Source organism: Theobroma cacao, chromosome 8, assembly GCF_053813885.1.
Source record: "Theobroma cacao isolate CCN51 chromosome 8, ASM5381388v1, whole genome shotgun sequence".
In the NCBI taxonomy this organism is placed as follows: Eukaryota; Viridiplantae; Streptophyta; class Magnoliopsida; order Malvales; family Malvaceae; genus Theobroma; species Theobroma cacao.
The window spans coordinates 28,206,930-28,223,116 of record NC_142646.1 but is presented as its reverse complement, the minus strand read 5'-3'; the positions used below and the strand labels follow the sequence as shown (position 1 = coordinate 28,223,116).

Genomic DNA, 16,187 nt, shown 5'->3' with positions numbered 1-16,187 from the left:
ATCTGCGGCAATCACTTTGTTTTTTGCCTTTTCAGCTGCATGAAAAATGTGCAAAATATTTAATTGGCAATCTGTATAAACAAATCTGACAAATAGTTATTAAAGGATAAAATTGGGTCATTGGTCTTGCGATTTTTTTAAATAATATTTTTAAAAATTTTAAATAAATATTTATTTTTTATTACGTTTAATCCAACTCATATGTTTTTATTTCAAATTAAATAAATCTTTATTGTTAACGAATGACTAATTACAGTCAATATTCATTGACGAAATTTTATCAATGGACTTAATTCTATCGATAAAAACCTATTTTTTTATAATGCTATAATTAGTCAAAACGTTATAAGATGTTAACATAATTGGTAAAAATACCACATTGTCATATCATTATGCTATATTAACATGTCACGTTACTATTCACTATATCATATCAACATGCTATAAATTAATAATTGACGTTTTGATTAACAATAGTCAACTAACCGTTAATAATAAAAACTTATTTATCTCAAAATAAAATTGAAAGATTTAATTAAATATAACAAAAAATAAAAATTTATTTAAATTTTATTGAAAAATTTAGACGTTTTTTAGATATTATGTGTTTTTTGGTTAATCACTTGTATTGAATTTTGAATTCTATTATTGACTAATAATTAAATTTAGATAAAGTAATATCATGATATATAATATTATAGTAATTAACATGATTTTAATGTTATTGGCATACACAAAAAGACAAACACAAAAAAAGAAAAACGGGTAAGACAAAAACGTATCACGAGGAGGTAGATAAATGCAGGGAATCCCTTATAATCTGGAATTATCAAAGCCTTATTGTACATTAAAGAATTCAACTATGAAATATAGAAATAAGTTGATGATGATCTCAGTGACACAATTGGGTAAATAGAGACAAACTGTGGTTGAGTATCTAGGAGATTCATTGTTTATAATAATTTTCTCAATTATTAATAAAATTGAAACTAAATCTTGGCTGTGAAGCACAAGAGATTTTGTGAGTTAGTTTTAGTTCACCCCCATAGGATATATTATCATACTCCATTTAATAAAAAATAAAGAATTAGGAAACCAACAATAGTTGCTTTTATTTCAATGTTTGATCATAAATAAAATAAAAATAAATGGATTTTTGAGAAAACTATGAGCAAACTATGGATGACAAGCTTCGGGTTTTTGAGAAAACTCATACTAGGGGTTTACTGGACCTCCGTACTAGTAAGACACTCATTGGTTCTAAAAGGGTCTATAAAACCAAAAATTACTCAAATAGATTTGTTGAATATTATAAAGTTCGCTTAATGGTCAAGTGTTATTTTTAAAAGTACGAGATAGATTATGAAGAAACTTTTGCTCTTGTAGCTCGTTTAACTTTCATTTGCAGTCATTGTTGTTGCCGAACATTCAACACTTCTTCAAATGAAAGTCAAGAATGCTTTTCTTAACGGTGATTTAAAAGAAAAAGTGTACATGTTGCCTCTACCTAATAACTCTCAACCTCATTATAAAGTCTGTAAGTTTTAACAAACTTTATACAATTTGAAGCAAGCATTGAGAGCTTGGTTTGCAAAATTCAGTTCCATTATTGCTCAGTTAGGTTCTATTTCTAGCCTTCATGATTTTGCATTTGGTTTGACATATGCATTGTTCTTCTTCATCTCTATGTGGATAATATATCATCACTCGCGATGGATACATCTTGTATTGCAGAATTACCACAGTTTCTTAATCAGTAATTTGAGATGAAGGATCATGGTTCTGTTAATTATTTCTTTGGACTTGAGTTCCCCTCTAGTACTGTGGATACTATCTCTCCCAAGCTAACTAAACATTTGATTTACTTCTCAGGTCAACATTATTGACAACAAGACTGTGTCTACTCTTTTGGAGAATATTGTTAAACTTACTTCTATGGATGAAACTCTCTCCTCCAGGCCCTACCTTATATCTTCAACTTGTCGGGAGTCTTGTCTATCCACATGCAAAACATTTCTACAGGTAGATGCCATGTGTTTGTTGCCTAATTCCTTTCTTTTTCATATGTAACAGAGTCGATTGTCCTTCTTTGAGGTTGAGATTGGAATTATATTGAGAGTTTTTATCATAAAAACAAAAATTAAAGAGCTCAAATCAACATTAAATAAAATGTTGTTTTACTTTTGGAAAAATAGTAAATAGCCCGAAATAAGTACGATCCATTTAAGCTTAAATAGATACTCCGTTCGTGTTAAATATATTTGTTTTTATTTGATTTTTACGCATTTTAAGAAAAATAATTTTGATTTTATTATATTAAAATTTTAAAATTCTTTTATAAAAATTGATTCTCCATTTAAGATAATTTTAAAATATGAATAAGAATATTAGATGTCCAATAAAAAAAATAGACAAATAAAATAGAACGAAAGAAATAAATTACATTTTAAGTTAACATAATAGATTTATGCAATTATTTCTCTCCTCACTTTTAATTTTGATTTCTTTTTGTTTTCTTTTCACTATATAGCATTACCCTTTTTTTTTCCTTTTAAATTTATTTCCCAACATATCTATTAAGAGGTTCTTGTGATGAAGACAGATAGGAAGTATCTACAATATCTTTTTTATGTAGTGAAAACTTAAAAAATATAACTGTTTGAAGGTTTAATTACACTTTTTCCATACTTAACAAAATTACAGACTTTGTTAAAGTATATAATTCAGACCCATTTTGACCAAAATTTATATTACAAACTTGTTAGTGAAGGCATGAAATTGTCAAATGAAAAATATTCATATGAATATATAATATGCTTATATCCATTATTAGTTATAGGGAATTGAGTAAGTCTAGTCTTCTCAATATGAAATGTCAACAAATTAATGAAGTGGAGTTCTTATCCATTTCGAAGCAAATTAAGTCTTCCACTAAGCATGTCTAAAGACTTTAGAAAAAGGAAAACCCAATTGAATACCTTTGCTTTGGGATCTATGTCTTGGAATTTCCATTTTATTTTGGGGTTCACATTTTAGACCATAAAATTTTGTGATTAGACTTAGTGGATAGGAATATATTGAATAGTTTGGATAGGAAGATATTGAATAGTTTGCCCTTTTTTAAATGGGGTCTTTTAGCTACTTTTATTCCTCTTTTAAGAATGAGAAAAGTCTTTATGAATAATGCTTACAAAAATTCTTAAACTATTCATGAGAATTCTTTTATTATGTCTAATCTTATACTTTTATTTTAAATCAAATAAATTTTTAGTCGTCATTTATAATTTTATGTCATGTGATGTCAATAGCATATTATAATGGATAGTAATATGACATGATAACTCACACGGCATTTACACTTTTTACGTAGATACCATGTGAATAAAAAATGACAATTAATTTTTTAAATTAATATCAATTAGTCAATCGTTAATTATAAAAATTTATTTGATTTAAAATAAATAAAAATATAATAATTTAATTAATTAAACACATTAAAAGAGTAAAAATTTATTTAAATTTTTTAAATTAAGATGAAACATAATTATACTACAATTAAAGTCTTTACTAGCTATTCAAGCCCGTCTGGGCACCAACATTATTAGAATGCAATTTGGCCACACCACCAATGAGCATGCCACTCCTGCCTGGGTGACAATTGCACAGCCATAATTGTTGACCGACCATTGTAATATTTTTATTTCATATTTTTCATTATTTGTTTAATGTGATAAATAAATAAATAAATCACAAAACAAATATATAAGCATATAAATATAAATAATTGTAAAAAGAAATATAGAAATAAGTAAATAAATAATTAAAAAATAACTATAAGATACATAAACAATTTGTTTAGTAAACAGAGAACTAAATGAATGGAAAGCATTACATAATTAATTATGTGAAATAAAAAATTATTTTATTAACTTTGTAAATGTCTAATATATTATAAAAATTGCATAACATATCTTTAATGTTTTTAATGACCATTTTATCATCTTAATACATCACTACTGTTGGTTTTACCAAACAAACATCGTGTCACCGTTAATTTCAATTCACTATTGTAACTTCCGGTCTTTTCAATTATAAATAATGCTAATTAATTAGTCAAATTAAGTAGAAAGGGATTTAATTTTTTAATTTTCTATATGACTTCAGTTAATAAGAAAAATAACATTTAATTCATATTGCTTTAAACCCATAAAAAATGGAAAATGAGAAAACCTTGCTTGATGCATCATGCAATGGTGTGAGTCATAATGATTTGATACAAAGATTTGGGATAAGAAAGACTTCACCTCCCACTTCACACCATTTTTGCCCTTAACCTCAGGAAAGGCAACAGGGTTTGGGTAGGTGGGAAACGTGTATTAATTATTGAAGCTAAAATAAATTGAATCTCTGTACATCGTGACAGTAAGATCATTTTATTACTTACAATTTTCTGTCGTGTATTTAAGTCGTACGACCGTACCTTTATTAGCCACGCATTTACTTTCATTGTTGACACATTTATAAGTCGAAGAGATTATTCCCAAGCAATAATTCTTGCATTGGTAGTTCATGAGGAACCCTAAAGCTAGGGGCATCTCGAGTTCAGAGCGTTCAGCTCTGCACTGTTTGGCGAGTTAATGTTCCCCTTAACATGGTGCATCAATAGTACGTAAAGGAAGTCCACTTTGCAATTTCCTTGCCTGCTTTTGGCAAGTCCTCTTCAAGCATGTTTTTGTACACATAAAAGAAGAAAGAAAAAAAGCTTATGTGGGTTTTGAACATGAGACCAATGCATTCCCTAAGCTATACTTGGAATAATATCGAAGATGACTATATGTAATCTAAGATTTAATAGTTTATCTTATGTATACATATTACGTGTTCATATTTTTAATTCAAAAGATATATCTGTTACGTAGAGAAGGTTTTTATTTGTAAAACAGAAACTTATTCATCTCTTACTATATAAGATTCGTGACATTCTATCCTATTTAATTGTATAATATAGTCATTATACCCACAGAGAAAAAGACTCACTTAAGACCTACTTTAACCTTAATATTTCTCATAGAGTCCCATATCAATGAAGACTTAGATATACTTTAATATATCTTGTCACGGATTCATATTTCTAACTCACGAGACATATTTATTAAGTGAAGGGAAATCGTTATTTATAAACTTGAGACTCATTTTACTTCTTACGAACGTGAAATCCGTAACATGTACACCTCCTTAACATACAAAAATACTCTCATCCAAATTTGGCCACTGCAACATAATTTAGAAAATTGAAAAATGAATTTAACCATTGTTATGAAATAAAGTAAGTTTAGCGATGCATTTACTTACATTGTTGACATATTTATAAGTCTAAGAGTATTATTCCCAAGCAATAATTCTTCTACTGGTAGTCCATGAGGAACCCTAAAGCTAGGGGCATCTCGAGTTCAAAGCTTAACAGCTCTGCACTGTTTGGCGAGTTAATGTTCCCCTTGACGTGGTGCATCAATAGCACGTAAAGGAAGTCCACTTTGCAATTTCTTTTCCTGCCTTTAACAAGTCCTCTTCAAGCATGATTTTGTACACAAAAAAGAATAAAAGAAAGGCTGATGTGGGTTTTGAGCATGAGACCAATGCCATTCCCTAAGCAGTGGACATGGATGCTTAACCTAAGATTTAATAGTTTATCTTATATATATATATATATATATATATATATATATATATATATATATATATATTACGTGCTCATATTTTCAATTCAAAAAATATGTCTGTTAGGTGGAGAAAGTCTTTATTTATAAAACAAAAACTCATTCATCTCTTATTATGTAAGAGTCGTGACATTTTATTCTATCTAATTGTACAATGCACTTGTTATACTCATAGAGAAAGGGATTCACTTAAGACCTACCTTGATCTTAATATTTCTCATAAAGTCTCACATCAATGAATATTTGGATATACTTTAACATACCTTGTCACGGATTCATATTTCTAACTCACAAGACATACTTATTAAGTAAAAGAAGATCGTTAGTTATAAACTTAAAACTCATTTCATCTCTTACTGACGTAAAATCCGTAACATACACATCTCCTTAATATATGAAAATATTCACATCCAAATTTGGCTAATGCAACCATTAGAGCATTTGGCTCATTGGTTGGTGCATGATCTTCCTACTTAAAGAAAAGGGTTCGAATCTCTCTCCCTCAATTATAAAAAAAAAAAAATTTGGCCAGTGCAACATAATTTAGAAAATTGAAAAATGAATTTAACCATTGCTATGAAATAATGTAAGTTTAGGGTATTGTTTAACTATTATAATTTGTAATTTTTAATTGAAAGGTTTTAGATTTTTTTTTTGGTAAAGAGGTTTTAGATTAAAAACTTGATAAGGAGTAGTGGGCAGTTGTAGCTTAATGAAGAAAATGTGGTTGCCCATACATGAGAAGCCCAAGCATGATTTAGATGTCACCGATATTGGGCCGGACTATAATATTTTTATTAATGCTTTCCTTCATATTAACTGTGCTAAAATTTGAGAAAACACTTAGGCTGTGTTTGGGTTTAGAAGTGTTCATGCATTCGATTAGATCTAGTTGACAACTCTACAAATTAGGTCTGAGTTGATTTAGGATACTTATTTAAATTATATTTAACATCAAAATATTTATTAATAGAATAATATCTCGAGTTGGATCAAGTCTATACTTAAAAAGTCCCACTTAAAGCTCGACCCGAGTTGGGTAACTTTTGAGCTTGATGAGCCACCCGGCTCGTGGACAAGTCTAGCTTAGGTGAAGGTTTTATTTGTAGAGAGAATTTTAAAATTCTAAAATAAAATTACTTTATTTGGTAAAATAAATTTTATAATTCTTGCTCGAGATTCAAATTGGCTCAATTCTTTCATCAATACAATGTATATATGTATCCAAAGCTTCGGATCGATGAATGAAATTATCACAACAGATGAAATGAAAAGCTGGTTACAGCTAGTTGTGAGTTCCACTTCCGCCAAGCCTCCATTCCCTGTCGCGTTAACCTCAGGCCTTTCGGGAATTTGAAGAATAGTTTGAGGTCGATGTATGCAACACTTTGCTCTCTCCATGCTAAAGTTGGATGGCGACCTGGAGCCAGAATAACCGACATGGGGCTCAATGATTTAGCTGGGGATAGCTCATAGTGCTTATGGCAAGTTTTTGTCATCAGTTGGCGGGGGGGGAATGGATATGGAGGTATGCAAATACCACACTCAAGATCAAAGGGGGTCAACTAGCTAGCTCTCCATGTTTGTTTCAGACCTTGTCTGTCATGAGATAAGGGAGGCACGCTCTCCTAAATGTGTAAAGGTGGAAGATGCCGTATACCCTGTACATATGATTTCATGGAAATCAAGAAAATTAATAAAGAGAGAATGTGAGAGCTTGAGCTTGCATGTCATCCTAATTTATGCCATTCCGTACAATATTAAGCCCTAGGTCTGGCTCTTTAAGTAAGCGGACAAGGAGATCAGGTCAGTGATGTTTGTGTTTCGAGCCTACGTTGAACAAATTATAGTGGGTATGGAAGGGGTTTCTTTACACGCAGAGCCGTCAGGAACCCCATGTGTAGTTGCAGATGCAGCTAGCTAAAGTCTGCGACAGCACTTTTCTGTGCTAGGTGGGGAACTTGTAGAGACAACACATCCAGCCACATTAATGGAAGAAAACAATCACCAAAATAAATCCGTTGTCGTCTACCCTGGCTGTCCATTGGGTCTCTCTCACTTCAATTTGCACTTTGGAAGCACGTTAGGTGAGGATCAACCCCAGTAGTCCACGTTAAGGCCAATCAATCCTCTGCCAAGCCTTCTTTACATTGCTGCATGCATGCCTTATCTTGCACGATATATATGTAATTAATGAAGGCAAAGGCACGCCTCCCAAGCTCTATATATACTTAGAGCATTCCCTTAAAATTCCCAACTTACTTCAACCTTGTTGAGTGACCCGATGCCAAAAAAAGTAGAGGCTGAAGAAGGAAAGATCAGGAGAGCTCCAAAGGGGCATTTTGTGGTATATGTGGGTACTACAATGACAAGGTTTGTGATTCCCACATCTTTCCTGAAGAACCCCATCTTCCAGCAGTTGCTTGACAAAGCTGCAGAAGAGTATGGATTCAATAACCAGAGCAGGCTCATCCTTCCCTGTGATGAGTTCGCTTTTCAAAGGCTTACCAAGTTCTTGGCCCAGCATTGTAATTCTTAGATACCTTTCCCCACTTCAAACTCTTAACTATTACATGATCATGATCATGAATCCAAGGGTCGTTTACTGTGGTAATAATAAACGATCAGCTGTCTCCATTTTTGCTTATTTGTAATTCAGCTTTTTCTTTTCCATGCAAACTTCCTCATTTTTCTTTCTTTCTATCGTATAGTAATATCTATAATTATGAGATTACATTTATGAATAGAAAACTATAATTACCCTAGTTACCAAGACATCGTCGTCGGAGTCCCTCGACTTTAATATGTCATCAAATTAAGTTAAATTAATTTGGTCTTAATAATGAGATAATATTATAGTACATAATTTGATTTAATAAAGTGTATTAGAATTCCAATGTTATATGTGGGTTTAAAAGTATAAATTTGTGTAAGAATTCACTATATAAAAGTATGATTAGGTCTCTCCCTTGTTTACAAGAACATTATGTTGAAAGGGATGATAGTGCATTGAATCTTGACAATTAAAATTAATCAGTTAAATCATGTATCGAGAATTAAGAACACTTTTGTGTTCTAAATTCCAATTAGATGTCTTTGTCGACCAACCATCATCTTTTTATCTTCCTGTTGCCATGGCAGAATTTGATTTCTTGTTGAGAGAGTTATTTTCCCATGCTTCCACATATGGAATATTTATACATATTAGGGTTGAGAGGTGTCTATGGATCGAGTTCGATCAAACCTCATCTTATTCATATTTTCAAAAGTCAAACTCGAAGTTTAAGTCGTGCTTACTTATTATATAACATTTATTATTAAAATATTTAAAAATATTTATATTAATATTTCATGTTCTTCGATCAATTAAATATTTAAGAATAAAGTTTTTAATTTTAATGTATTTAACATTTTAAAAAAAATCACATAAAAAATAAAATTTATAAATATTCCGAAAAACAAGTAAAGTAAAAAAAATTTTAGAACAAATTAAAAAAAATTAAACATCTAATTTGAAATTAAAAAAAAAGTTATTATTTATTAATAGAATATTACTTTTAGATGGAATCTGGGCCAGGCTTGAACCTAAGCCCAAGCCCGACATTGCTTGTGCTACAAATTTGGGCGGGCAATCCGATCCTCCCTTAGAGCTTATAGCTCTAATCATGGAGCCTAAACGTCTTCATTAGTAGCTCTTGTCCATTTTGATTATGTTGGTTTGGTAGTATTATCTGAGCCGGACTCTATTATTTTTCAAATTCTTTGGTTTTTTGGTGTTTATTGGAGCCGGTGTCATTGCGGAGCGAGGAATCATCGAGAAAACAATAAGAAGAAAGAGACAGAAGAGACGACGATGATGATTCCCATTTTCCATTACCCATTTCTCTTTCCCTGTCCATTCTCTCTCTTTTAATCTGACGAGAATTACAAGGGAAGCAAAACCCACCTTTCCATAACGACCCACCAACGATCTAAACTTCACCCAACTCAGATCCGACACTCACCCGCCTTCTTTTTGCAGGTACAATTGAACATTCTTATGTTTTCATTAATATGGTATTTAGTTTCCTTTACAAATGTTTGTTATTTTGCTTATGTTCCTTAAAACTCGCCTTAAATTTCTGATTGAGTTTTGGATTCCTTTATTGTATATGTTTTGCGTCATAAAAGGCATAGTGCTACAGCTTGTATTTAGGATCTCTACCCAAACCTTTTGTGTTTTCTGATTCTGTATGGGGTTTTTTTTTTTTTTTTGGATATTTTTGCTTTGCAGCGTTTGTTTGGTTTTATTAAACAATGGATTCGAAACCCAAGAGGAGAACGGTTATAGAGAATGGGGATACAGGGGAAGACTTGGTACTTGCAACTGTGATTGGGAATGGGGATGATTTGAGTCCACTTGTTAGACACGCCTTTGAAATGGGGAGGCCTGAGCCGCTTGTTCACCAGCTGAAGCATGTTGTTAAAAAGAAAGAAGTGGAAATTGAGGAGCTCTGCAAGACCCACTATGAGGAATTCATTCTTGCCGTTGATGAGCTTCGGGGCGTCTTGGTTGATGCTGAAGAGCTGAAAAGTGATCTCGCAAGTGATAATTTTAGGTTGCAAGAGGTTGGAAGTGCTCTTTTGGTGAAGCTTGAAGAGCTTCTTGAATCTTGTTCGATTAAGAAAAATGTGACTGAAGCTATTAAGATGTCAAAGATTTGTATTGAAGTCTTGGAGCTCTGCGCTAAATGTAACAATCACATTTCAGAAGGCCAGTTTTACCCTGCGTTGAAAACCGTGGATTTGATTGAGAGAAACTACTTGGAGAATATACCTGTAAATGCAATCAAGATAGTGATAGGGAAGAATATTCCTATAATAAAAGCACATATTGAGAAGAAAGTGACTACACACTTTAATGAGTGGCTGGTTCAGATTAGGAGTTCTGCCAAAGATATTGGGCAGACAGCAATAGGTCATGCTGCATCAGCACGCCAGAGAGATGAGGAAATGCTGGAACGGCAGAGAAAAGCCGAGGAACAGAACGTTTCAGGCTTAGGAGATTTGGCATATTCATTAGATGTTGAAGAAGTTGATGAGGATTCTGTTTTGAAGTTTGATCTGACACCTCTTTATCGGTCATATCACATCCATGCCTGCCTTGGAATCCAAGAGCAATTTCGTGAATATTACTACAAGAATCGGTTATTACAGCTCAATTCAGACTTGCAAATATCTTCTGCGCAACCATTTGTTGAATCATATCAAACTTATCTGGCTCAGATTGCAGGCTACTTTATCGTGGAAGATAGGGTCCTAAGGACAGCTGGAGGCCTGTTGTCTGCTGATCAGGTTGAGACAATGTGGGAAACAACTGTATCTAAACTGGCATCAGTTTTGGAAGAACAATTTTCTCATATGGATTCTGCAACGCACCTTCTCTTGGTGAAGGATTATATTACTCTTCTTGGGGCAACTCTTAGACAGTATGGGTATGAAGTGGGTTCAGTTCTTGAGGTATTGGATAATAGCCGAGACAAATACCACGAGCTTCTTCTTGAAGAGTGCCGGCAGCAAATTGCTAATGTTCTTTCCAATGATACCTATGAGCAGATGGTAATGAAGAAGGATACTGACTATGAGAATAATGTTTTGATATTTCATCTTCAGGCTTCAGATATAATGCCAGCTTTTCCATATATTGCACCATTCTCTTCTATGGTGCCTGATTGCTGTCGCATTGTTCGATCATTCATCAAAGGCTCTGTTGACTACTTGTCTTATGGGGTGAATTCTAATGTTTACGATGTAGTGAGAAAATATTTGGATAAGCTCTTGATTGATGTACTTAATGAAGTTGTACTTACTACAGTACATAGTGCAGGCATTGGTGTATCTCAAGCCATGCAGATTACTGCAAATATATCATTTCTTGAAAGAGCTTGTGACTTTTTTCTGCGACATGCTGCCCAACTCTGTGGGATTCCAGTTCGATCAGTCGAGAGGCCTCAGGCCAGTCTGACAGCCAAGGTGGTCTTGAAAACTTCAAGAGATGCAGCTTATCTGGCTCTCCTGAATTTGGTGAATGGTAAGTTAGAAGAGTTCATGGCACTTTCGGAAAATATAAACTGGACTTCTGAAGAGATATCCCAAAATACCAGTGAGTATATGAATGAGGTGATTTTATACCTTGACACTCTTTTGTCAACAGCACAGCAAATTCTACCATTGGATGCTTTATACAAAGTTGGGAGTGGGGCTCTTGAGCATATTTCCGATACTATTGTTGAAGCATTTCTCAGTGATAGTATCAAGAGGTTCTACGCTAATGCCGTCATGGTTATCAACAATGATCTAAAGATGTTAGAGAATTTTGCCGATGATAGGTTTCACAGCACTGGTTTAAGTGAGATATATAAGGAAGGTAGTTTTAGAGGTTGCTTGATAGAAGCCCGACAGTTGATAAACCTTTTGTCTAGCAGCCAGCCAGAGAATTTCATGAATCCTGTAATACGGGAGAAAAACTACAATGCATTGGATTATAAGAAAGTGGCTAGCATTTGTGAAAAATTCAAGGATTCAGCAGACGGGATATTTGGGAGCCTTTCGACCAGAAATACAAAACAAAATGCGCGGAAGAAATCAATGGACGTGCTGAAGAAAAGATTGAAGGACTTCAACTGAGAAGGATTCAAAAGTTTGGTTGCATTAGAAGCAGTTATGTGTGTTTTGATCTTCATATTTCTTTTTCGTTCCCCCTTTTTTCTAAATGATATTGTTTGTTAGTTCATTTGGTCGTAAATTATTATAATAAAGTTTCTATATTCCTCTCACATGGAGTTACTCTTTTTTCTTCTGGTTAACCTACTGGAGAATAGTTTTTCTGGAATTGGCATGATACATTGTCATAGGTTGAGGTTACTGTAAGCTTTAATTAGGATCTCTTTACATGCTTATGATGTTTGACATTTGACAACCACTACCAGGCATATTCATTTTTTTAGTATTATCTTTTCTACTAAATTCTGCTTGATCTTTTTAGTATTATATAAAGAATTTAGGTCTACATATTCAATGGTTGAAAATTTTGTCCAACAAACAAGCTATTTAACCTTTCTAGAGGTTATGATAATCTCCAGAATTTTTTGGTATTGAGAACAACTTACTGCCCTGTTTTCCAGTTGTTTAGGTAATTGTCAGCCATGGATTATAGCAACTATTCTCTCCCCCTTTTTTTCCCCTCTTTTGCATTATTCTCTCTACGACCATTACATTATCAGAGTAAGTCCTTAAAGAGCTGGTTTGGAGCTGCATTTTCTGAATTTCACTGTAAATGCAATGCCAAACAAGGTAAATTTGCTTTATCTTTTTACTATTATATAAAGCATTTTGGTCTATATATTCAATGGTTGAAAATTTTCTACAAGAAACAAGCTATTTAACCTTTTCAGAGGTTATGGTAACCCCCAGAAGTTTTGGTATTGAGAACAACTTACTGCACTGTTTTCCGGTTGTTTAGGTAATTCTGCCATTGATTATATTAACTGTTCTCTCTCCCTCTGTCTTCCTCTTCTGTTGTATTATTCTCTCTACTGACTCTTGCATTTCAGAGTTAGTCTTTAAAGAGCTGGTTTGGAGCTGCATTTGATATTTAGTGGCTTATTAAGGTTTAAACTAGGAGATTTGTAGTGTTTCTTTTCTCTTGAAGCCTTGCAATAATTAAATCTATTATTTACTTTCCGTAATTTTTTTTTTGAGTCTAAACAAAATTGAAAAAAATTAGAGTGTTTAATTAATATCTACTTTCTACATTTTGAGAGCTATAAGTTTTAGATCAGGAGATTTTTGGTCTGTAATTTTATAAGTACTATTGAATTGAGGAATTTTATATGCAAATAATTTTAATTTTGAGCATTTTGGGATTTGAACTTCTGCTGAAAAAAAATGGAAAAACAGATTATTTTTTCGTCTGTTTTTGTTGTTCTTCGATTTTCTTTCGGATTTACTTTTTGCTTGACCCAATCTTCAGGTGCTAGACTGCTTTGGAGATATATGTTGGGATGTATGCTGGCCTTAGTCCTGGATGGCAACTCAAACATTAGACCCTCTTAGAGTTTGTTTTTCGGGTTTGTATCCAGTTGTTCATCGATACAAATATAACATTTTTGGAAATATTTATTCAATCCAGGTTTAGAAATATTTATTGGAGGTGCCTGGAATGAGACCCTTCATTTGATGTAACAATAAATGTTCATATGTTGTTACTGAAGGCCTTGAGACACTGTTTTTAATTGTAGATTCAATGATTGGAATCTCATTGACTTATATATGGAAGGTTCAGTTGAAAATCTAAATTAAGTTGCTGCCTTGCAGATGTATGACAATTCATTGACTGTAAGTGCAATGGAGTTGTTGATGCACGGCAACTCTGGTTAAACATCAATGCAACTGTAAGTGATTGTTACTAATCTTGAATTAGATTTACTTGTATTTGTATGAGAATATTTATCAGGTTCATTATGTTGGATTCCTCTGAACTTCCCCCATCATTTTGTAAGTTTTTCTTCTTCTCTGTCACACAATTAAAGAAAGTCTTAATTGAGATTTGGCCGCTGAGTTTTTTTGGTGCTGTCGAATTAACTGGATTGGTGCAAGCATTTTCCAAGAACTGTTTTACTAGCTGCGGAGGCTTTTCATAGAATCAAAACATAGAGAAAATTATATATGGAGAAAGAGTGGCATATCCAATAATCATTTATCTAGCTCTGTCTCTCTTCTCTCGCAATAATGCCTTGAAGATTTAGGATCTGGGATTAGCTTTGGGTGTGCAGTGGTAAGCTTCCAGTCGAAGTAGATTATGTAAAAGTAGACCTAAGAACTTGGTTTCGTAAGTTTCAGGTTGGAAAACATTTTGTGGCTATATTTGTTTCCCTCATAGCCAACTGCTATTGCTGCTTCTGTAGTTTGGATTAAATGATGTCCAGACAAGTTAACACCCTTTTTCTTAAGCAATGGTTGAGCAGTAGCACCACCATTCAAGTTTATCACTTGAATGCGCTTTGTCAGAGCTATTTACAGTGTTCAATCTCTCTTGAGACTAGGAACAGTGTCCTTTGCTCAATCTCAGGAGTCCCAGAAAGCTTTTATGCGTGTCCCCTTGCTCTTGTTTGGAGTTTTGCTTGTGGTTCAACCATTTATGCTATGAACATATCACTTTTGCAAGTTGCTAAAATCATGTCCGCTTTGGCTCCATTGGAGCTCATGGTTGGAGATGGTGTGAATACTTAAACAGAGGTAGAAGGGAGGAGGTTAGTAGGGGCTCCCGCCTCTCAAAAATTTTAAAATGTTTAAAACATATCTTTATTTTTAAAACATATCTTTATTTTTTTAACATATTTTTGGTTTTTTAGAATTTTATAATTTTGTTACTACAATAATTTTTTGTTTGGCGAGATGTCCTACAACAATTAGTTAACAACTAATTTTAATAGACTTTGGACTAAAATAAAACCTATCGCAATAGAATTCTTTCCAAACCTCACTTCTCAAACTTCACAACCATCTCCTCTTGTTCTATTTTTTTTTTTTTACCAAATAGAAACAAAAACTCTTTTTTTTGGTTATACATTTTTGCTTGCCATAGTATTCTTTGTGAAGAAAACTTCTAGTCAATAATTTAATTTTCATGTCATAATAATTGATAAGTTTGGTTTATTCATTCTTGGTATATGTTTGGACTTTCAAAATAATTTCGAATCGTTTGATATTGAAAGTATTTACAACTTTGCAAATTAATATTACCTGATTACTTTGTTGAGCATGGTAAAATACATCTCAGTTATTAATTGGATTTATTCAAGCTTAACATCTTTTATAATTAGGCTTTAAAAATTGTATGTACACTTTTTAAACTATGTCAAGTGTTGAAGAAGACAGGAATATCAAAAATTTACTTCTTTGTTGACAAATTAATTTGGCTTGATTCTTCGAGTTTTCATTACAATATCAGAACATGCATTTTCTGCTATGAAACTTGTTAAGAACGAGACTTGTAATAGAATGTCAAATGATTTTTTAAAAAATTAATTAATTCTTTTCATTGAAAAAAAAATCATTCGAGACTTTGATACTAATTAAATGATAGATATCTTCAACTCTATCTCTATGAAAGACGGTGGAGCTCAATTAAAGATGCTCAATATTAACATACAATAGTTAAAAATTATTTTTATTTTGTATTTAATACGAAATTAGAGTTATTTATGTAATTTTCATATGAATTTTTTCTATTTAAGTTACTTTATATTTTTTCATATGAATTTTCTCAACAAAAAAAAAAAAAGTTAATACAACACTCAATTGACAGATATTTATTAAGAAAAAATTTGTGACATGTTTGGCAGGTTTTTAAAGTCTCTTTTTGGGTAGATCTTGCATTAAAATAAAATAATAAAAACATGTAAAATCAAGTTTCAATTTGGATCACAT

The 16,187-nt window shown here is 32.4% G+C and overlaps 1 protein-coding gene and 1 long non-coding RNA gene across 2 annotated transcripts; both read left to right on the top strand.

Moving 5' to 3' along the window:
- Nucleotides 1–9,569: 9,569 nt before the first annotated feature.
- On the top strand, nucleotides 9,570–12,532 carry SEC15A (exocyst complex component sec15A). The gene is made up of 2 exons (XM_007019953.3): nucleotides 9,570–9,738; nucleotides 9,991–12,532. Exon 2 carries the CDS (start codon nucleotides 10,014–10,016, stop codon nucleotides 12,381–12,383), a length of 2,370 nt encoding a protein of 789 aa, XP_007020015.1. The 5' UTR covers nucleotides 9,570–9,738; nucleotides 9,991–10,013; the 3' UTR covers nucleotides 12,384–12,532.
- Nucleotides 12,533–13,687: 1,155 nt separating this feature from the next.
- Nucleotides 13,688–14,406, top strand: LOC148761298 (uncharacterized). The gene is made up of 2 exons (XR_016028004.1): nucleotides 13,688–13,825; nucleotides 14,073–14,406. It is a non-coding gene; the product is annotated as an uncharacterized LOC148761298 (long non-coding RNA).
- The last annotated feature ends 1,781 nt before the right edge of the window (nucleotides 14,407–16,187 follow it).

What these genes read in the sequence shown, in the direction of transcription:
- SEC15A (XM_007019953.3), top strand. Translation starts at nt 10,014, where the DNA reads ATGGATTCGAAACCCAAGAGGAGAACGGTTATAGAGAATGGGGATACA.